The sequence below is a fragment of the Nothobranchius furzeri genome, chromosome 5, assembly GCF_043380555.1.
Source record: "Nothobranchius furzeri strain GRZ-AD chromosome 5, NfurGRZ-RIMD1, whole genome shotgun sequence".
NCBI classification, from domain to species: Eukaryota; Metazoa; Chordata; class Actinopteri; order Cyprinodontiformes; family Nothobranchiidae; genus Nothobranchius; species Nothobranchius furzeri.
Window position 1 is genome coordinate 80,752,621 of NC_091745.1, and position 21,443 is coordinate 80,774,063.

The following is a 21,443-nucleotide window of genomic DNA, read 5'->3' on the forward strand; positions in this document are numbered from 1 at the left end:
TCCAGGGTGTTTGGTGTGTGTGTGTGTGTGTGTGTGTGTGTGTGTGTGTGTGTGTGTGTGTGTGTGTGTGTTTGAGTGTGAGTGTGGAGCGGTGCTGATGTGAGGGTGTTTCTTCAGATACACGTACGAAGTGGCCCCAGTCTTCACCCTCACAGAGGATGCTGTGTTGAGGAAGATGAGAGAGATGATTGGCTGGGAAGAAGGAGGAGATGGAATCTTCAACGCAGGTAAACCTAGAGTGGGCGGAGCAACAGGCGGTACCCTCACACACAGCTGGGTGGGATGCTCCGATCCAATAACATGATTTTCTAAAACGAAAGAGTTTATGTATACAAGCAGCATTGTGGAGCCATTAGGGTAAACCGACCAATCAGCACGCAGCAATATTCATGTCCTCTCCAAGTGGGCGGGTCTAGTTTATTGGGTTGATTCTGGTGATTTATCAGGGCTCCTGGATCGTTATGAGCACCAAAATGCTTCATTCAACAAGCGGTTTCACCCGTAAACAAACAGAGTTCTTTAATAGTTTTCATTTGGAACAATGGGGGGGGGGCTCCTCTCGGGAAAGAGACGACAGAGGGTCTGATGGAGGCTTCATCACCCGCTCAGTGGCCTAGCGGTGTGGTCGCCCTGGCCTGGGAGATCAGAGTTCAAGTCCTGGTCGGGTCGTATCAAAGACCCAACCAGGGTCCCTGCTTCACACGCAGCTTTAAGGGGTTGGATTGGGGGGGTTAAACCCCCAAATAGTTCCCGAGCGCAGCCACAGCTGCAGCTCACCGCTCCCCACGGGTTGGTTCAGATGTGGAGATGAAGTCCACCGGTGTGTGGTGATGACTTTATTTCTGCAGCACAGTTGAAAGCAGCTGACCAAAGGGCCGTCCCGAAGAGACGAGAACAGAAACTCACACCAGCGTCAGGCTGCACACACGCAGCAAGGCAGAAGAAACTAAAGGGTTAATGATCAAATCAGCTGGTGAGAGGAGGAGCTGCAGCACACGGAGAGGGAGAGTGCTCCAAAGCTTAGGGGCAGCCAATGGGAAGGTCATTAGAGGTCGAGATGGGACGTAAGGGAGGAGCAGCTCCGACGGCGGCCGGCCCAAAGGTTAAAAGTTTGAACTGAACCTGGTAGAAGACTGGGAGCCAGAATGGAAGTGATGTCATCGTCTGTCAGTGCTGGTGAAGGTTCTGGCTGCAGCGTTCTGCACAAATCCACCAGTGTGAGGATCACCGATTAAAGGCGTGCTCTCAGGGTAGGGCAACCAAGTTGGAAGCAGCATGACTGCAGTTATTTGTGAGGTCGTCGACAGGTTCGAATCCAGCTTTTATTCTTACTGGCTGCCATCGGTGTGTGAAGGGCTCTTCAGGCATCTCACATCTCACACTGCAGCTTTCAGCTAAGTTGTTGTACGTGTGCTAGTGCTTCCTGCATTATCCGGAGCATGCAGGTCATCACAGCCTGTCCAAGCAGACATTAGACATCAAAACCAGGAAAATGGCTTCTGGGAACAGGACTGAGGTCTAACAGTGCCTGATGTTTCCCCTTAAGGTGGCTCCATGTCCAACATGTATGCCATAAATCTGGCCCGCCATCGTCAGTGTCCCAACATCAAGGAGCACGGCTCGTCTGCAGCTCCGCCACTCGTCCTGTTCACATCCCAGGAGGCAAGTTTCCTTCTCCACTAAAGCTCTCCTGACCTGGGCCAAGAGGCTACAAGGTCCTTCTCAGGAACACGTGGTTCTCCTGTCAGATGTTTGTGGTGTCATCTCTTTCAGTGCCATTACTCCATCTCCAAAGCAGCAGCTTTAATGGGAATCGGCACCAAGAATGTTTATGCTGTGCCATCGGATGACAGGTAAGGTGACGACCCGGCATATTACAGTTGGGATATTCACCTCTGACGTGAACATTTAATGATTCCCTGTTGGAGTTTAAATGAAAATCCTTCTGTGTCTTAGAGGGAAGATGGTTCCTTCTGCCCTGCAGGAGCAAATACAGACGGCTAAAAGCAAGGTGAGGTCGACGGTGTTGTGGAGGAACCTGTGCTGAAGGTGTTTTAGTTCTGAGGATGAAGATGTGTTCAGGGAGAAGTTCCGTTCATGGTGAACGCCACTGCAGGAACCACCGTACTCGGAGCGTTCGATCCGCTCGATGCCATCGCAGACGTCTGTGAGAAGCACGACCTGTGGCTGCATGTAGACGTGAGTGTGGGCACGCCAACGAGCCGCCTCATCTCCAACAGACTCATCGCCGTCTTCTTTCTCTCCCCCAGGCATGCTGGGGAGGAGGAGCTCTCATGTCCCAGAAGCACAGACAGCTTTTAAAGGGCATCCAGAGGTGAGAGGAGCTGACCACATCTGGATTCATCTGAGCTTCTCCCTCTGAAGTTTCTGCTGTCTCTGTAGAGTTGACTCGGTCTCCTGGAACCCTCACAAGATGCTGATGGTTTGTCTGCAGTGCTCAGCGTTCCTGGTTCGAGACATGACAGTAAGACGCGCGCGTACACACACACGCACGCACGCACGCACACACACACACACGTACACACACACACGCGCGCACACTCTCACACACATATTTGGAGTAAAATACGTGACTTTGTTTCTGACCAAAACATCAAGACACTGATATCTGGTGGTGGTATCTAGAAGAAGAAGAAGAAAATATCATGTCTATAGCGGCTCTCAAGATAAAATCACGAGGAGCTTCACAAAAACAAAAAAAAAATGTTAAAATATAAAAAAGCATTTAGAAAATGTTTAAAAATATATTTTGAATGAGCAAGAATAAGCAATTGGGATTCAAAAGAAAAAATGTTAAGAAAGAGAGAGAGTGAACAGGAAAGAGGGAAACCAGTGGATCCTGAGGAAGGTGGAATAGGTGGGGAGAGCAGAATAAAGAGAGAGAGGTGAAGAAGGTCATACCAAAGCCAGCTTGAACAAGTGAGTCTTCAGCTGCTTTTTAAAGGAGACCACTGAGTCCACTGATCTCAGGCTCAGGGGGAGAGAGGTCCAGAGTCTGGGGGCCACAGCAGCAGATGATCTGTCACCTTTGACCTTTAGCCTGGTGCTGCACAACCAGTAGGCTTTGATCACTGGACCTCAGGGACCTGCTGGGGGTGTAGGGACTAAGAAGATCACCAATGTAAGATGGTGCTTGTCCATGTAAGGCCCTATAGACCAGAACCAGGATCTTGAAATGAACCCTGAAGTTGACTGGCAGCCAGTGAAGCTGGAGGAGAAGCGGGGTGATGTGGGTGTATTTGGAGGACTTGGTCAGAAGCCGAGCACAGGCGTTCTGAACCACCTGTAGACGGTTCAGGGAGGTTCTGCTCAGACACGTGAAAAGAGAGTTACAGTAGTCTAAGCGTGAGGAGATGAAGGTGTGGAGAACAGTCTCAAGTTCAGAGCGGGACAGAATGGGACTCAGCTTAGCAACGTTCCTGAGATGGAAGAAGGAAGAGCCAACAAGAGAACTGACATGAGAATCCAGGGTGAGAGCTGGGTCAAAGGTCACGCCAAGATTCCTGACGGAAGGTTTGGTGTGAGAAGCAAGCTGACCAAGAGAGTCTCTGACTTTGGGAACCAGCTTGTCTGGGGCACAGATGAGGATCTCAGTCTTATCTTCATTCAGCTGAAGAAAGCTCCCACCATCCAGGTTCTGATAGAGTCTAAGCAGGTGTGTAACAGCTGCAGCTTAGACATCTCATGGGGCTTAAAGGAGATGTACAGTTGGATGTCATCTGCATAAAGATGGTAGGAGATTCCTTTGAAGGAGCTCAGGATGTGCTGAAGAGGAAGCAGATAGAGGAGGAAGAGTAGAGGCCCCAGCACAGAACCTTGTGGGACACCATGGGTAAGAGAGGTGGTGGAGGACCTAAACTTGGAGACGGCCACAGAAAAGGAGCGCTCAGAGAGTTAAGAGGAGAACCACTCCAGAGGTGATATCTGGTGGTGTCACCACTAGTGTGTGTGACTGACACGGTAATAGGAGTCATTTACAGCTCTGCTGCTCTGGTGACCATCGTTTGACTCAGACTGTGACACCTAGGTAGTTATGGTTGCTGGTACTGGTGCTGTCAGTGGTTCTGGTGTTTCTCCTGCAGAGTCTCCTCCAGCGAAGCCACTCTGCTCGGGCCTCCTACCTCTTCCAGCAGGACAAGTTCTACGATGTGAGCTACGACACGGGGGACAAGTCCGTCCAGTGCAGCAGGAAACCGGACGCCTTCAAGTTGTGGCTGATGTGGAAGGCTTTAGGGAGCAGAGAGCTGGAGCAGAGGGTAGACCGAGCCCTCGCCATGGCCAGGTGAGAGAGGGGGAACCGGGTCACATCTGTATGGTTCTGATGGAAATGCCATGAGTTCATCACACAGGACCAGACACCACCAGCACATTTGAATCCTTGTTTCTTTGGTTTGATTCTGTGAAATCAGCTGATGCGCAGCTCCCTGTGTTGGTCCAAACCAAGATAAAACATGCTGTGATGTTAGGAGCTGTCCTTTATTCAGTCAGACAAAACAACAGTTCCAAATCTTTTCTGGTGTCTGAATAAATTTCCTGCTTCAGTGTAAAGTATTTGATGAATGAGGAACTTTTATTTTCAGGTATTTTGCTGAAGAAATCAAGAAAAGAGAAGGTTTCCGTCTGGTGATGGAGGTTAGTCTGTCTCTCGTCCGTAAGTAAAGCTGCATTTATTTAAAGATCTTGGCTAGGGGCAAAATTCCTTTGAACAGCACGTGTAGAGAAGTACTAAAACCTCAGATTAAAAAGGTTTTGGGATTTTCACGGCTGGAACAACACATTCTCACACCCGAAGTGTCGAAAAATGACGCGTGTGACCAAGCGTCAAAATATGACGATCAGGATGCCCGGCGCGTCGGGAGAGGACGCGTTGTGCCAGAGCGTTGGTATCCGACGCCCGCGGTGACGGACATTTGACCGACTTGTGAACTACTTAACCTTCCCCTCATCCCCATTCTAACCGTAACCAGCTTGCGCATGCGGATCCTAATTGAAAATTACTGAGTTAAGGTTAGAATGGGGGTGAGGGGAAGGTTAGATTGCTAGAGGTTTGAGGAATAATATCTGTGTCACCGCGGGCGTCGCATACAGACGCCCGCGGTGACATGTGTGCCTGCGCGTCGGGAGAGGATGCGCATGGACACCCTGATCGTCATATTTTGATGCTTGGTCACACGCGTCATTTTTCGACACTTAGGGTGTGAGAATGTGTTGGGCTGGAATTGAAAGAAAATCTGATGTTTGTGACCGGCGCGGGAAAAACAGAAACTAGCTTCTGGGCTAAGCCCTGGGCATCTCTCACAAGCGCCAGTAGTCCACCCCCCGAGGCAACCCAAGCACCTCCAGAGGGGGGCAATGCCCCCCCAGTCCCAGACACCCCCAGTGAACCCACCTCCAGGGAACATCTGGATACTCCAAACTCAGACCCTCCACCCCCCCACCCACATCATCCCGCAGGACAACATCAATGGTCCCCCACCCTCGCTATGTGATGGAACCGATCAAAGGAGCCCAGAGAGATTCATCTGAAGTGGAAGCAGAGGCTATATCAAGTGTAATATGATCTAACAAAAGATTTCTATACTGGTTAATGCAGAGAGTTTCTCTATTTTTCCAATTCAAGAGGATAGTTTTCTTAGCGATGCATATGGCAGTCAGAACCACGTGAACCACAGATGTTTCAATCGGGACATCGTCCAGGTTTCCCAGTAGACAAAGAGAGGGGGAAGTTGGGATATGACATTTCAGACGTTTTGACAGATCCTCACATACTCTACCCCAAAATTCCTGGACAGGTGGGCAGGACCACAGTGCATGAATGTAATTGTCAGGAATGTTGTTTGTGCAGTGTGTACAGGTGTCAGACGACACAAACCCCATCTTGAACATCCGATGACCTGTATAGTGTACTCTGTGTAGAATTTTGTACTGAATTAATTGTAAATTGGGGTGTCTGATCATTTTAAAAGTTTTTAAACAAGTTTGGGACCAGAAGTTCTTGTCAAAGCTGACTGATAGATCCACCTCCCATTTTTCAATAGGGATTGCTATTTTATCGTCTATTTTGGACAGTGTCTTATATACTTTAGACAGTAGTTTGGGGGGTTTGAGATTATAAAAGTCTAATACCCTTGGTGGTGTTTGTAATTCTATTTTATCTAGCTTAAAATTTTGTTTGACTACAGATTTAATTTGGTGATATTCTAAAAAGCTATTCTTATCCATTCCAAATTGGGAGACTATTCAATTAAATGGGATGAAGTCCAATCCTTCATATATGTGTTCCAGGTATAGGATTCCTTTATTTTTCCAGTCCGGAGGATCTATTGTTTATGCTTATGTTTGTTTTTATGTTTATGTTTATGATCTATTGTTGAAATATGGGGATGATCTTTTAGATTATGAGTGTGTGTGTGTGTGTGTGTGTGTGTGTGTGTGTGTGTGTGTGTGTGTGTGTGTGTGTGTGTGTGTGTGTGTGTGTGTGTGTGTGTGTGTGTGTGTGTGTGTGTGTGTGGTAGCTTTCCTAAATGACTTGTTTTTCCCTTACCGGAGCTAACACGGTTAGCAGTCATGCTAACAGGACTCTGGAGTCCAGGATTAGCGGTGCGGTTCCAGATGGATTTATAGGTGTTGGTTATTATTTTAGATCAGACACGGACATGTGGTCCAGACCTTTTGCTGCAGCTGTAAACACAGTTTTCTGTAATAATTAAGAGCACGACGGTAAACAAAATACAGTTATTCACAATACAGCAGCTAGCTTGTTTTACGTGTTGGAGTGACGTATGAGGAGCACAGTTCTTCACTGTCTGGAGGAGAGGATTTGGATTTCTGTAATGATTTATGACAAAAGTCCTCAACAAATGAACCTGGTTCATGTTTATATAGATGATAAAATGTAGTTACACTGAATTTCTACTATCCTAATCCGAGTCTGGCCAATACCGTTAAGCTCTAATTGTTTTTTCTTTCTGTAGCCTGAATTTGAGAACATTTGCTTCTGGTACATCCCGCCCAGTCTCAGGAACCTTCCAGATGGGCCCGAGTTCTGGAAAAAGCTGCACAATGTAAGACTTTCACTAATAAAAGGTCCAACTAAACTTTAGTTTGTTACACACTGAAATACAAAAGCTTTAATCCTGTCCAGCCGAGTAAAGATCAACCATCAACACAACCAAACTAACTCCTCTCCTCAGTGATCGACCAATCACACGTAGAGAAGGGTTGCTACGGCAGCCTGGAGGGTCAATCAGGATGTCAGCACTATTAACAATGTTTTCCATCTTTGCATAGAAAAGTATCACTGAGCTCAGCTTCACAGAGTGTGTGATATTCGTAGGTACAGAGGTGTACTTATACATCACCTGTTTGTCCCGTTCTTTAGCTATACAGATGAAAACACCCTAAATACTTATAGTACTACTAGTACACGCGAGTTACAGCACTAGCAGTACTAGGGTTATAGTACTACTAGTACACGTGGGTTACAGCACTACCAGTACTAGGGTTATAGTACTACTAGTACACGCGGGTTACAGCACTACCAGTACTAGGGTTATAGTACTACTAGTACATGCGGGTTATAGCACTACCAGTACTAGGGTTATAGTACTACTAGTACTAGGGTTATAGTACTACTATTACACGTGGTTACAGCACTACCAGTACTAGGGTTATAGTACTACTAGTACATGTGGTTACAGCACTACCAGTACTAGGGTAATAGTACTACTAGTACACATGGTTACAGCACTACCAGTACTAGGGTTATAGTACTACTAGTACACGCGGGTTACAGCACTACCAGTACTAGGGTTATAGTACTACTAGTACACGCGGGTTACAGCACTACCAGTACTAGGGTTATAGTACTACTAGTACACGCGGGTTATAGCACTACCAGTACTAGGGTTATAGTACTACTAGTACACGTGGGTTACAGCACTCCCAGTACTAGGGTTATAGTACTACTAGTACACGCGGGTTATAGCACTACCAGTACTAGGGTTATAGTACTACTAGTACGCGCGGGTTATAGCACTACCAGTACTAGGGTTATAGTACTACTAGTACACGTGGTTACAGCACTACCAGTACTAGGGTTATAGTACTACTAGTACACGCGGGTTACAGCACTACCAGTACTAGGGTTATAGTACTACTAGTACACGCGGGTTACAGCACTACCAGTACTAGGGTTATAGTACTACTAGTACACGTGGTTACAGCACTACCAGTACTAGGGTTATAGTACTACTAGTACACATGGTTACAGCACTACCAGTACTAGGGTTGTACTATTAGCACACTTGATTAGAGTACTACTAGTGGTTATGGTACTACTAGTACTAGTATAGTTCCATGTAACTAAGCTTCATGTTAAGTCGATGCTAGTGTGACGCAAAACGGAGAGCAAGAGAAAAACCCTCGGGCTGAGGTTTGTTGGTTCTGGCTAACCCTACCCCTGTTGGTGATGGTGGGTCCTGCAGGTGGCTCCGGTCATCAAAGAGCGTATGATGAAGACTGGCAGCATGATGATAGGCTACCAGCCCCATGGAGACAAGCCCAACTTCTTCAGGATGGTGGTCATCAGCCCTCAGGTCAGCAGGCAGGACCTGGACTTTGTCCTGGAGGAGATGCACCATCTGGGACAGGACTTGTGATGACCTGTCTGTGACCAACTCTGCTGTTGTTTTGTTGTCTTTATGAAAAGTTTGTTACCTTCATCAGCGTTGGTTTGTGAGTGAACAGATCAGAGCACCCTGATGTTTGTACAACGTGCTGAAATAAAAACAGAAGAATGACAACCCCAGCATCGTTATCTCCACGCATCACCACCTGTGAACATTCTAATCCACGACGTAGTTATTAGCCATCTATGATGTGATCATCAATAAATGGATCCATACGTGGTCAAAAAGTGTCCGTAAGAAGCAGTTCACAAAGGAGGATTTGGGACATTTTTCCACAAGTTGACAGGTGATGATGTCACACATTAAACTGTGATCTTTGGTCTTTTGTCTCCTCCTGCCTGCTGCAGAGGTCAGAGTTCACACAAACATTCATAGACTGATAAACGACCTTCACCTTCATCTGTCTGAGTCAGAGGACTCTGAAGGACTTCATGCTTGAGCTAATCATTCATCCATTCATCTGCTGATGGTGATGAGCTACATTGAAGCCACAGCTGCAACAAAAGTCGCATTTATTCACGTTTTAGATCAAAATATTCTCTAGTGTAGCAAGCTATATACATACATACTTACACACACTGCCCGGCCTCAAATAAGTCACCTGGATTTACCTGAGCAGACAGGTAGGAGCCTCCTACTGGATAATGACCGCATGGGCGATCATCTTTCAGCTGCAACTAGTTATTTAACCCAACTGGTGCAACGAGCTGCTTCTCATTTCTTAAACAACCAGGTGGAAAGATGCATCTGGTAGAGAAGATGTTAGTCTGTGTGAGAAGGGTCAGATCATCGGCGTCAAGCAGAGAAAACATCTAAGGAGACGCAGAAACGACTAAAACTGGGTTCAGAACTGTCCAACTGGTCTGATGAGTCCAGATGGACCCTGGTCCAGAGTGATGGCGGATCAGGGTAAGAAGAGAGGCAGATGAAGTGATGCACCCATCATGCCTAGCGCCTACTGCACAAGCCTGTGGGGGCAGGGCTATGATCTGGGCTTGCTGCAGGTGGTCAGGTCTAGGTTCAGCAACAGGACGTGCTCCAGGAATGAGGTCAGCTGACTACCTGAATATCCTGAATGACCAGGTTATTCCATCTTCCCTGATGGCACGGCCATATTCCAAGGTGACAAAGCCAGGATTCATCGGGTCAGATGGTGAGAGAGTGGTTCAGAGTCCAGACCTTAACCCCATCTTTGGGATGTGCTGGAGAAGGCTTTGTGCAGCGGCCAGACTCCACCATCATCGGTGCAACATCTTGGTGGAACATTAATGCAACGCTGGATGGAGATAAATCTGGTGAAGCTTATGGAAACAATTACTAGAGTGTGTGACCTTCATTTGGTGGTGACCTTTTTGGCTGGGCAGTATGTGTGTGTGTGTGTGTGCGTGCGTGCGTGTGTGTACACACACCACTCTATAGGGCTGCTTAAATGATGGCTTCACGCTGATGCAGGTGAGGAACAACACCTGGAGGAGAAGAACAGCAACACAAATACCAGGACGAAGACACAGAAAGCTCCATGGTTCACTGGGTACTTGTGTTTATTTGGAATCTTTTATATCTTTAATGTCCTTGTGAAGGAAATGCAGTGCCATCATCCAACAGCTGAGGTCATCATAAACATCAGGAAGAGTTCTGGATTCTCCTTCGCTTGGTCCAAATGAAGCTCTCAGGTCTCTTGTCCATCATCACAAGTCCTGTCCCAGATGGTGGATCTCCTCCAGGACAAAGTCCAGGTCCTGCCTGCTGACCTGAGGGCTGATGACCACCATCCTGAAGAAGTTGGGCTTGTCTCCATGTGTCTGGTAGCCTATCATCATGCTGCCAGTCTTCATCATACGCTCTTTGATGACTGGAGCCACCTGCAGGACAAGGAGGAAGCAGTGGTCAGCCATGTTTCTGAGGTCAACGTGCAAAATAGTTTCCTGAGCAGCCTCTGTTCAGAAGAATAGAGTTTATGTCCTTCAAGATGGATGGACTAATGCTGGCAGAGAGTAAAGCGTGTTTCTGTGGTGATAAAACCGCTTCGATCTGAACTGAACAAATACTCACACAACATTTTTGTCTCAGCAGCCACTAGAAGTGCTGGAGTCGACTCCATCAGGACAGGTGTACTGACAAAATAACCCGGTTCTGGTTCTCCACAGGTGATGTTACTGTCACAGGTAACTGGAGGCAGTCGTTCTAACTGGTCGTGGCTGATCTTGAACCGGCCGTTTGTTGTGTGTTTGCTTTTAGGATTGATGTTAAAACCGACAACCTTCTGGAGTTTAAAACGTCCGACATTGTCCCCCACTAAGACACCGCTGGTTAGGATCTGGTCCCCCTTGGCAGCCCTCCATCAGGAATCGCCCACGAGATGAACTCAACACACTAACAAGCTTCAGCGATTAGAAAACGGGCTCTTACAGCATGCAGCTTTGTCCACAGCTCAGGTCCTTCTGGGAGCTTCCTCAGGCTGGGAGGGATGTACCAGAAGCACATGTTTGCAAACTCAGGCTAGAGAGAGAGAGAGAGAGAGAGATTAATGATCAGAGCCATAGGGTTAGGGGTGTAACTGACTGACTAAGGACTCTATATAACCCGCCGGCCTGCCGACATGCTTATCTAACTACAATGAAGGAAGTGTTTCAGCCTGCTGGCAACAACACATGGACAGAGTTTGTGGTTCAGCAGGCAGTGCTGCTGGATGTCCCTCGGGTCAGTCCACCGCTACAACATCCAAGATGGATGTGTCTGCAGCGCTCCGCTGAGAGAGGTCCTCTGTCAGGTGTTCATTCCTGAGGACAGAGCCAGGTGAGTCCACAGCATGCTGCGTCACCACAACAGCACAAGCCAAACCATCAGCCTGGTCCAGGACAAGACAGAGGACATGGGGGTCATCCATGTGTTTTACACACTACACCCTGAGCTAATCAATGCATCTTCAGCTCTGTCCCTAAAGCCGGGTGTACACTTTGGTTTCCGGCCAAATTTGAGCCGGTTTTCCACTCATGTGGCGATCTTTAAGGTCGGGCCAGGGTTTGTTTCACGTGTCGTGTTGCAGAGGGTTACGAGAAAAGTGTAACACCTCACGACTAGCTCCTGATCAGCACACCACACGTTTGAAATTGTTGCTCGTTGTTACGGCTCCTGAAACGAGAGAAGCCATGCACCCATCTGACAAACAAATGTTGCTGTGCCAGTGCAACCAGCTGATTGGGTGATTCAGATGTGCATGCCCACGCCCCTCTGTCGCCATTGGTCTGGCTTTGTGTAGCCTGTCATGCTCATGAGTGGCTGCACCTGTGGGAGCAGCATAAAAGGCTGTTTGGTGCAGCTCCACAGAGACGAGACTGATCAGAGATCTCGACAGCCTCTGCCCGTGTGGCAGTGGTGAGGCCCTCTCTCCCACAACGTGCCTTAACCTCCTCCTAATGTAGCGATCCCACAAGCCGGGTCGTAACACCCCTCCTTAGGACAGCATTTTTTATGGAGTCCCACCCCTAAAATAAAAACAAACTTACTTCCATCAACAGCTGGAACCCATCTCTTTTCTTGATCTCTTGTGTTAGATACCTGCAAAAAGAGCAAATGTCTCATTAGAGCTGGGACAAAGTCAGGGTTGTCTTCCACAACGTGACGGAGGACAATCACCTGTATCAATCAAATCAAATCAAAGATACTTTATTAATCCCAGAGGGAAATTAGAGTTTCAGTACACACAATTCAGAGATCAGACATACGTGGGCAAGACACATGACAAGAATTGATGACTGTGGTCATTCGCAACCCTGAGTCGCTCTACTGTAATAGAGATAGTGTAGGTCGGGTTTTCACAGCATCTGTCTGCATTCCTTTGTGGGGGTTTGTTGCTAGCAGCTCAAGGCTACCAGGGCGTCAGATTCAGATAACAAGAATTGGTTTGGGTCAGACTGAGATAATTTTCCTCTCTGCCTTCAGTCTTTAAACTGATCATTCCAGTCCTTCAGTGAAGCCAATTTGGGGTGTTTAAACCTGTCCATACCGTCCGGTGACTCTCTCCGAGAGGACATCCCTTTTGCGCACTAATACCGTTATCGCAGCTAGAACATTGTCCAGCTTACGATTCACCTCGAGTAACGTCCCAGTCTGTGAGGTCTCCACATGGACGGTGCTTTCCGTGGGTGCGGGTCGCCCTCCAATCGCTCCCGTCTTCCCAAATTTACAGAAAACCAGATATCCTCCCACTCCAATCAGGAGAAATCCAGTTATCATCAGGCCGAATATCCACACGTCTTCGATGTCCTCAATGGACAGCTGGCTGAAGCATATGACCTCCCACTCCTTCCAGGAATCCAGCATATATCCCACCGGGTGTGTCCCCTGTGGACATGTGGGAGCCCCCTGCTCCGTTCTCATTGTTGAAAAAATCTTATCGATCGCATTGAATGACCAGTTTATCAAATCCATGGTTGATAATAGGGGTTTTTCAGAAGAAACGCAGCGAAGCGCTCTGTGGGCAGACAGGACAAAGAGCCTTGGGAAAAAGAGATAAGGGAGCAAAAAGAGAAGCGTCTGTACTCCGCGAGTGCCAGGAAGAGAAACTAGTACACTAGTGTTTCACAGCTTTGGTCTAATTATTGACGTGTATCATCACCTGTTGGCCACAGGTGTCCTTTAAAGGTTCCAACAGCAGTTCCGTGATAAAACTGTTGCTCCGCAGACATAATTAGTTATGGGCTAAAATAATATGCAGAAGAACACATGTGGACGACCGAGGTCTTCAGCGCTGCAGTTACCTCGTTCTCCCCCGTTGTAAGCATGGCCAGAGCTGTTCTTAAATTTAGGAACATTTCTACACACAAGTACAACGTGGTAAATACCACACAAGTGCTCCAACATAAGAAGTATGCACATATCTGTGTGTAAGTAGTACGGATGGTAAATGAGAGTCCTGATCTTCAAAAGAAAGTGTGCTGAGTCCAGATGAGTGTTTCTGTGAGGCTTTTAGCAGAGAGGAGGCACAGGTTAGAACATCACTAACATCACCTTCCCCCTCTCACCTGGCCATGGCGAGGGCTCGGTCTACCCTCTGCTCCAGCTCTCTGCTCCCTAAAGCCTTCCACATCAGCCACAACTTGAAGGCGTCCGGTTTCCTGCTGCACTGGACGGACTTGTCCCCCGTGTCGTAGCTCACATCGTAGAACTTGTCCTGCTGGAAGAGGTAGGAGGCCCGAGCAGAGTGGCAGCGCTGGAGGAGACTCTGAAAGAAAACAAGGTGCTTTTATTTCAACACCTGTAAGTGTTGGAGGAGCTGAAACTATTGTCTGCTGCTGCACAGAAAAAAATAAGAAAAAGCAGCAGATGATGAGATCTCTCACCGTTTTATCTCTGACCAGGAAGGCTGAGCACTGCAGCGAAGCCATCAGCATCTTGTGAGGGTTCCAGGAGACCGAATGAACCCTAGTCACAAACAAAAACACAGCAAGTATGTCCTGAGTCATGCCACTCAAACCTTTACCTAATGAGCAATGACTCGGTCACGTAGGCGCAGAAGCCTAGTCAAACCAGTAGAAATCACAGTACATCAAATATTATTCATGGAGATGACGTCAGAAAGGAAGCAGGAAGCATTTTCAGGTCAGTAAAACTAGATTGTATGCTCAGACTAAATCAGAGTCAGAATCCCACCGGCTTCAATCACGGGTTCTTCAAACGAGCTGAAGGGCTTTGGACCTCGGTCAAAGGCATTTATAACAAGTTCAAATTATTTGACAAGCAAAGTTTCTCTTAAAGAAGTCTCAGAGATGTCGGGGACAAGTCTCGGAGGTGTCTGGACAAGTCTCGAAGGTGTCTGGGACAAGTCTCAGAGATGTATGGGACAAGTCTCAGAGGTGTCTGGGACAAGTCTCAGAGGTGTCTGGGACAAGTCTCGGAGGTGTCTGGGACAAGTCTCGGAGGTGTCTGGACAAGTCTCGGAGGTGTCTGGACAAGTCTCGAAGGTGTCTGGGACAAGTCTCAGAGATGTCTGGGACAAGTCTCTGAGGTGTCTGGGACAAGTCTCTGAGGTGTCTGGGACAAGTCTCGGAAGTGTCTGGGACAAGTCTCGGAAGTGTCTGGGACAAGTCTCGGAGGTGTCTGGGACAAGTCTCGGAGGTGTCTGGGACAAGTCTCAGAGGTGTCTGGGACAAGTCTCGGAGGTGTCTGGGACAAGTCTCGGAGGTGTCTGGACAAGTCTCGGAGGTGTCTGGACAAGTCTCGAAGGTGTCTGGGACAAGTCTCTGAGGTGTCTGGGACAAGTCTCTGAGGTGTCTGGGACAAGTCTCGGAAGTGTCTGGGACAAGTCTCGGAAGTGTCTGGGACAAGTCTCGGAGGTGTCTGGGACAAGTCTCGGAGGTGTCTGGGACAAGTCTCGGAGATGTCTGGAACAAGTCTCGGAGGTGTCTGGGACAAGTCTCGGAGATGTCTGGGACAAGTCTCTGAGGTGTCTGGGACAAGTCTCTGAGGTGTCTGGGAGAAGTCTCGGAAGTGTCTGGGACAAGTCTCTGAAGTGTCTGGGACAAGTCTCGGAGGTGTCTGGGACAAGTCTCGGAGGTGTCTGGGACAAGTCTCGGAAGTGTCTGGAACAAGTCTCGGAGGTGTCTGGGACAAGTCTCGGAGATGTCTGGGACAAGTCTCGGAGGTGTCTGGGACAAGTCTCTGAGGTGTCTGGGAGAAGTCTCGGAAGTGTCTGGGACAAGTCTCTGAAGTGTCTGGGACAAGTCTCGGAGGTGTCTGGGACAAGTCTCGGAGGTGTCTGGGACAAGTCTCGGAAGTGTCTGGGACAAGTCTCGGAGGTGTCTGGGACAAGTCTCGGAGGTGTCTGGGACAAGTCTCGGAGGTGTCTGGGACAAGTCTCGGAGGTGTCTGGGACATATCTGATTCCACCCACCTCATCAGAGGCACATGGACTGAGCTGTCTAAGGACACATCTTCAGGTCTACCTTCTGTTTTCTCCCTACTGGCTGATAAGGACACACCCACCTATGGATGCCCTTTAACAAATGCTTGTGTTTCTTCGACATGAGAGCAGCTCCTCCCCAACACGCCTGGAGACAAGAAGAAGAAGATGAGGCTGATGATGCTGAGGTGCTGGTTAATCAGAAACGTAATGAAGGAACTCACATCCACATGCAGCCACAGGTTGTGTTTCTCACAGACGCTGGCGATCTCCTCAATGGGATCAAAGGCTCCAAACACTGTCGTACCAGCTGTGGCATTTACCATGAAAGGGACTGCACCCTACACACACACACACACGCACGCACGCACGCACGCACGCACACACACACACACACACACACACACACAAAACGTGGTGTTGAAAAAGCAGTCATGACTCAGATCTTTATCTAAAACCTTCAAAGGAATAGTTTGGTTCCTTCTGAGGAAAAACAGAATATCTGCTACAGGTGGCTGTTTGACTGACCTCAGTGTGGAGGGGCTGAGTTCTGACCAGGGTGGGTTAGTCATGTGGGCCAGTTAATGTTATGTGAACTTTATACGGGTCTGCATGAGTATTTATACAGAATCGTGGTTATTTGCAGCAGATCTGCTACTTGAGCTTTTCTGATGGAATTGCATAATAATTCTGCACAAATATCAAATATATTCTATAAAAAGGGCCTTCACAGGTCAGATAACAGTGTTGATGTATTTCCTCAGAAACCCACCATAATAAATATATATGTTCTATGTAACCTTTATTTAACCAGAACAGACTTTGTTACAGTTACAAGCGTGACCCGGCCAAGAGGCAGCAGCTCAGTCCGCACAACACCAAACACACATGCAGAGAGCACACACGTCACACACGACCAAAAACCTCAAAAGGACATGAAGGCGATGCAGTCAACGCTTTTCTAGCAGAACCGGTCAGAATTCATGAGTCAAAGCGTTTACAAAACATTAAATGACTATTTAAATCGTCTCAGGGAGGCGGTTCTGGTAGGGTCAGATGGTTCTGGGGCTGATTCCTAGCCCAGAAATCGTTTAGCTCTTCAGGTCGGTCTAGCCACGCCCTATCGTAGCCTCAGCAGGTCTGCCACTGGCTCAGCTAAGGTTAGGCCAGGCCCATCGCAGTGCTCTAAGAGGAGGGCGGGGCTAGTTTGAAACTGCTTTGGCATCAACTTTGGACCACTGATAGAGGTTCTTCTTCTTCTACTACTTCTATGTGGGTACATGGTGGACTGCCAGCTGACCGATTGTTGTTGCTACGAATACGTCATGTTGTTCGTTGCTCTGATTGGTCCTAGCGTTGTCCAGTAGCATATCGAACTGAAACAATACATTCTGCCTGAAGACTCTGACTATGGGTCAGACTGTATATGACATGAATAGGATGGCTATCACGCCGAATATTTATGTTATTTTTTCTCAGACTCAGCTTGAGCCCTCAGTGGGATTGAGCGTTGGTGCCGGCGTACGGCAGCCTCGCTTATGCCAGTGTGGCCCAGGGCAGCTGTGGCTACGGTTTAGCTCACTACCTTCAGTGTATGAAAGGGTGAATGAGTAGCATAAAGCGCTTTGGAGTCCTCTGACCCAAAAAGGCCCTACACAAGTGCAGACCATCGTTCTCGTTCACCATGGCGGCGCGCACGGACGCGGTGGCTCATGGCTCCCAGCAACTAGGCACAATTGTTTGTTTTTCAGGTTGTCTTGTTTTATAAGCCCACTTCTGCCATGGACTTATTACTCACCCCAGGAGATACTGGCCATCGAATCTCAGCTAAATACTAAAGTAACAGTTGAATTCACCCGGGCATACAATACTCCACCAGAGATAGCCAGACCAGCCGGAGCTCCGTGGACTGTTGTCGGCTCTGCAAGGTGTCGCAGACGGCGCAGAGACAGGAAACAGAAGCGAGGCTGCACAACTAAGGAGGAAACCACACAGCCCGCCGCTACCATCCATTCTGCTCCTAAATGCCCAGTCTCTTGCCAACAAAATGGATGATCTGCAATCACAGCTTGCTTACAACCACACCACTTGTGATTGTTGTTTGCTGATTATTACAGAATCCTGGCTCCACCCGCACATTCCAGACGCCAGCGTTGAGCTAACCGGCTATGTGCTCCATCGCCTCGATCGGGATAAAAGCTCCGGTAAGACCAGAGGAGGAGGACTCTGTGTTTATGTGCATGAGGACTGGTGCCGAAACAGCAGAGTAATAAATACCTTTTGCTCATCAGACTTGGAGGCTCGGTCTGTCCAGTGCGGACCATTCTATCTGCCACGGGAGCTAACGCTAGTCATTGCTACTGCTGTTTATATCCCACCTAATGCTAACGTTAGCGCTGCACTCATCCAGCTTCATCACTTTCTAACCAAACAGCAGCAGGCTCATCCAGATGGAGTACACATGATAGCTGGGGACTTTAACAAAGCATGCTTAAAGACTGTTTTCTCCAAACTCCACCAACAGGTCAAGTTTGCAACCCGGGGTAAAAATACACCGGACCGTGTATATACCAACATCAAGCATGCTTATAGAGCCACACCCCTTCCCCATCTTGGACAGTCTGACCAGCTCTCCATGTTTCTCGTCCCAGCTCACACTCCCCTCAGGAAGCAAACAAAGCCCACAACACACACCATTACCACCACGTTACCTGCTGAAGCCCTCCCTCAGCTGCAGGACTGCTTTGCCTGCACAGACTGGAGAGTGTTTGAACAACAGGACCTGGAGGCACACACAGAGACGGTGCTATCCTACATCAGAACCTGTGTAGAAAATGTCACAGTGACCAAACAGATTCGGATCTTCCCAAATAGGAAGCCCTGGATGACATCAGAGGTCCAGACTCTAATCAGAGCCCGCAATGTTGCCTTCAAGTCAGGTAACAGCAACTTGTACCGCACAGCCAGAACTAGTCTGAGGAAGGGCATTCACCAGGCAAAGAGAGTCTACAGGAGGAAAATAGAAGACCTCTTTCACAACAACAGTCCCCGGAAGATGTGGAAGGAGATCCAGACTCTGTCCAACTACAGAGGCCACACTCTGTCCAACACTGGCAGCAGCAGGACACAGGCAGAGGAGCTAAACAACTTCTTTGCTCATTTTGAAACCACTGCCCACCCACTTTTACAACCCCCCCACAACGTGAGCACCCCCAGTCCTCCCTCTCCCATGCTCCAGGAACATGAGGTGAGAAGAACCTTGAGAGCGGTAAACCCCAGGAAAGCTGCCGGACCAGACGGCATACCGGGGATCGTGGTTAGGGAGTGTGCCAGTGAGCTGGCAGGTATCCTCACCAAGTCGTTTAACCTCTCCCGGTCTCATGCTTCAGTCCCAAGCTGCCTCAAGTCTGCAACAGTTGTTCCCATCCCCAAAACATCTTCCATAGACAGCTTAAATGACTATCGACCGGTTGCCCTCACACCTGTAAACAGTGTCTGGAGCCACTCTTCTCCAACCACATCCAAGCCTGTCTCCCTACCTGCTTCGACCCCCTTCAGTTTGCCTGCCGGGGAAACAGATCAACAGAGGATGCCATCGCCCTGACGCTGCACACAACACTGAGCCACCTAGAGACCAGAGGAAGCTACGTCAGTTCAGCGTTCGATACCATCATCCCAGACATTCTTACCTCAGAACTGCTGAGCCTTCAGATCCCTCCCTCCACCTGCCACTGGGTAAAAAACTTTCTCACAAATCGTCTGCAGCATGTTAAACATGGCTACCATCTCTCCTCCTCCATCCTGCTCACTACTGGCTTTCCTCAGGGCTGTGTGCTGAGCCCCCTACTGTACACTCTGTACACATCGGACTGTACCGCCCCCCACCCATCCACTGCCATCTTCAAGTTTGCTGATGACACCACTGTGGTCGGCCTCATCACAGACGGAGATGAGGCAGCGTACCGGGCAGAGGTCAGTAATCTGTCAAGCTGGTGCTCATATAACAACCTCACTCTGAATATACAAAAAACAAAAGAGCTCATTCTGGATTTCAGAAGACACCGTCACACACACGCCCCTCTCCTCATAAATGGGAGCGTGTGGACCGTGTCCCCTCCATCAGGTTCCTCGGCACCATCATCTCTGCTGACCTGTCCTGGTCTGCCAACACCAGAGCTCTGGTGAAAAAGGCTCAGCAGCGGCTGCACTTTCTCCGGGTCTTGAGAAGGTGTGGCCTGGATCAGAAACTGCTGCTGGCTTTCTACCACTGCTCCGTGGAGAGCACCTTCACCTACTCTGAGTGTGTGGTATGCAGGCTCCACCATCTCCAGAACCTGCTGCCTGAAGAGAACCGCTGCTATCCTCCGTGACCCCGCCCACCCTGCCCACTGCCTGTTTGACCTGCTGCCCTCAGGGCGCCGCTCCAGGTCAGTTAAATCACACACCACCAGATTTTCCAACAGCTTCTTCCCTTGGGCCATCAGAACATTCAACACAACAGCACCATTCAACCCCCCCACATCCCGTCAGTAATGTGGACTCATCTGTTTTAAATCGTTGTTTCAGCAGATCTGAATCACTGGTTGCACTTTCCTGCTGTTTGCTAAATGTTGTAATTGTTTTAGTCCTCTATGGTTTTGATGTTTATTGTTATTTATTGTCTTGTGCACTGTTGATGGCGGACCATCTGTAATGTAACTGCCATGAGCAATTACTATAAAGTCTATTCTATTCTATTCTATTCTATTCTATTCTATTCTATTCTTTCATCGTCACTTACAGTAGAACGGTCCACTCACCTCACGTTTTGCCAGCTGTATTCTCTCCTCCAGAGCCGAAGGAATCATCTTTCCTCTAAAAACACATTCATCATGTTATGTAGAAGGTTTTAGGACAATAGTTCATGGAGAAAATCAACGAGTGTAGCTTCTCTTAAAAACACTCTATTCACACTCAACTTTGCTCTTCCAAATCGTGTAAAATGCCAAAAGACATCTGACAACAGAAACGTGTTCCTCACATCACCGGACCGTTGTAGCGATATGTTGAACACGTCCGCCATATTGGGAGGGGAGACGTTGTCTGCTTAAAACATTCAAGTGTTTATGTAAAGTATCACAAAATCATAAAACGGTGAAAGGCGTGTGTTTGATATAGCACCTTTTAGAGTTCTACAACCCCCCAAGGTGCTTTACAGCATAACTAGCCATGGACCCATTCACACACTGATGATGATGATGATGATGATGATGATGATGATGATGGGCATCATCGTAGCCACAGCTGGCCTGGTGGGCACTGGTGGAGGTGAGACTGCCAAACACAGACACCACCAGTCCATCACCAGCAAGGTGGGTGAGGTGTCATGCCCAAGGACACAACGACTGTGACAGACTGAGTGGACACACTACAGGATTACATCTCACATGTATATGTACACCACCCTACCCCTAAATAAGTAAGACTTCCCCTGTGTGTTATTTAGTCTCATTCTATACACCTGGTGTGTGAAGGCCTCAGTGGTTTGTTAGAGAGCATCACTGAACCAACAGCAACATGAAGACCAGCGAACTCAGCAAACAGGTCAGGGATAAAGCTCTAGACAAGTCTAAGCAGGTTAGGTTATAGTCCACTACAACCACTAACCCACCAGGTCATGACCGCCCACCTAAACTAACAAGGAGAGCCCTGGTCAGAAGCTTCCAAGAGGCCCATGGTGACTGTGGAGGAGCTGCAGAAATCCACAGCTCAGGTGGGACAATCTGTCCACTGGACAGCTAAAAGACATGTCCTCCACACATCTGGCCTCTATGGAAGAATAATGCCAATAT

The 21,443-nt window shown here is 48.3% G+C and overlaps 4 protein-coding genes across 9 annotated transcripts in view; 3 read left to right on the forward strand and 1 right to left on the reverse strand.

Annotated features, from left to right (window-relative positions):
* The window catches only part of LOC107372381 (acidic amino acid decarboxylase GADL1), a 10,714-nt gene extending 1,889 nt beyond the window's left edge, over positions 1–8,825 (forward strand). For all 4 annotated transcript variants that reach the window (XM_015940600.3, XM_015940604.3, XM_054738398.2 and 1 more), the window contains 11 exons: positions 118–227; positions 1,547–1,662; positions 1,774–1,853; positions 1,957–2,011; positions 2,083–2,199; positions 2,271–2,335; positions 2,404–2,485; positions 4,104–4,303; positions 4,602–4,653; positions 6,996–7,085; positions 8,508–8,825. In XM_015940600.3, coding sequence (XP_015796086.3) covers positions 118–227; positions 1,547–1,662; positions 1,774–1,853; positions 1,957–2,011; positions 2,083–2,199; positions 2,271–2,335; positions 2,404–2,485; positions 4,104–4,303; positions 4,602–4,653; positions 6,996–7,085; positions 8,508–8,681 — 1,141 coding nt within the window. In that variant the 3' untranslated portion in view covers positions 8,682–8,825. The remainder of the gene's footprint in view (positions 1–117; positions 228–1,546; positions 1,663–1,773; positions 1,854–1,956; positions 2,012–2,082; positions 2,200–2,270; positions 2,336–2,403; positions 2,486–4,103; positions 4,304–4,601; positions 4,654–6,995; positions 7,086–8,507) is intronic.
* The window catches only part of rsph4a (radial spoke head component 4A), a 24,830-nt gene continuing 7,988 nt past the window's right edge, over positions 4,602–21,443 (forward strand). Inside the window, exon 1 of the mRNA XM_070551241.1 lies at positions 4,602–4,653. The gene's annotated coding sequence lies outside the window, so the exon portion shown is untranslated. The remainder of the gene's footprint in view (positions 4,654–21,443) is intronic.
* Positions 10,235–21,443, reverse strand: part of LOC107372380 (acidic amino acid decarboxylase GADL1) — a 28,095-nt gene continuing 16,886 nt past the window's right edge. For 2 of the 3 annotated variants that reach the window (XM_015940596.3, XM_015940597.3), the window contains 8 exons: positions 20,412–20,466; positions 15,837–15,953; positions 15,696–15,760; positions 14,054–14,135; positions 13,736–13,935; positions 12,218–12,269; positions 11,121–11,210; positions 10,235–10,573 (listed from right to left, as the gene is read on the reverse strand). In XM_015940596.3, the coding sequence (XP_015796082.1) occupies positions 10,400–10,573; positions 11,121–11,210; positions 12,218–12,269; positions 13,736–13,935; positions 14,054–14,135; positions 15,696–15,760; positions 15,837–15,953; positions 20,412–20,466 (835 nt within the window). In that variant the 3' untranslated portion in view covers positions 10,235–10,399. Of the gene's footprint in view, positions 10,574–11,120; positions 11,211–12,217; positions 12,270–13,735; positions 13,936–14,053; positions 14,136–15,695; positions 15,761–15,836; positions 15,954–20,411; positions 20,467–20,570; positions 20,688–21,443 lie in introns of those variants that run through there. The other variant, XM_070551239.1, reaches the window with a different exon arrangement.
* LOC139069902 (uncharacterized) lies at positions 17,406–19,359 on the forward strand. Its single transcript, XM_070551242.1, has 2 exons — positions 17,406–17,816; positions 18,137–19,359. Exons 1-2 carry the CDS (start codon positions 17,781–17,783, stop codon positions 19,214–19,216), a joined length of 1,116 nt encoding a protein of 371 aa, XP_070407343.1. The 5' UTR covers positions 17,406–17,780; the 3' UTR covers positions 19,217–19,359.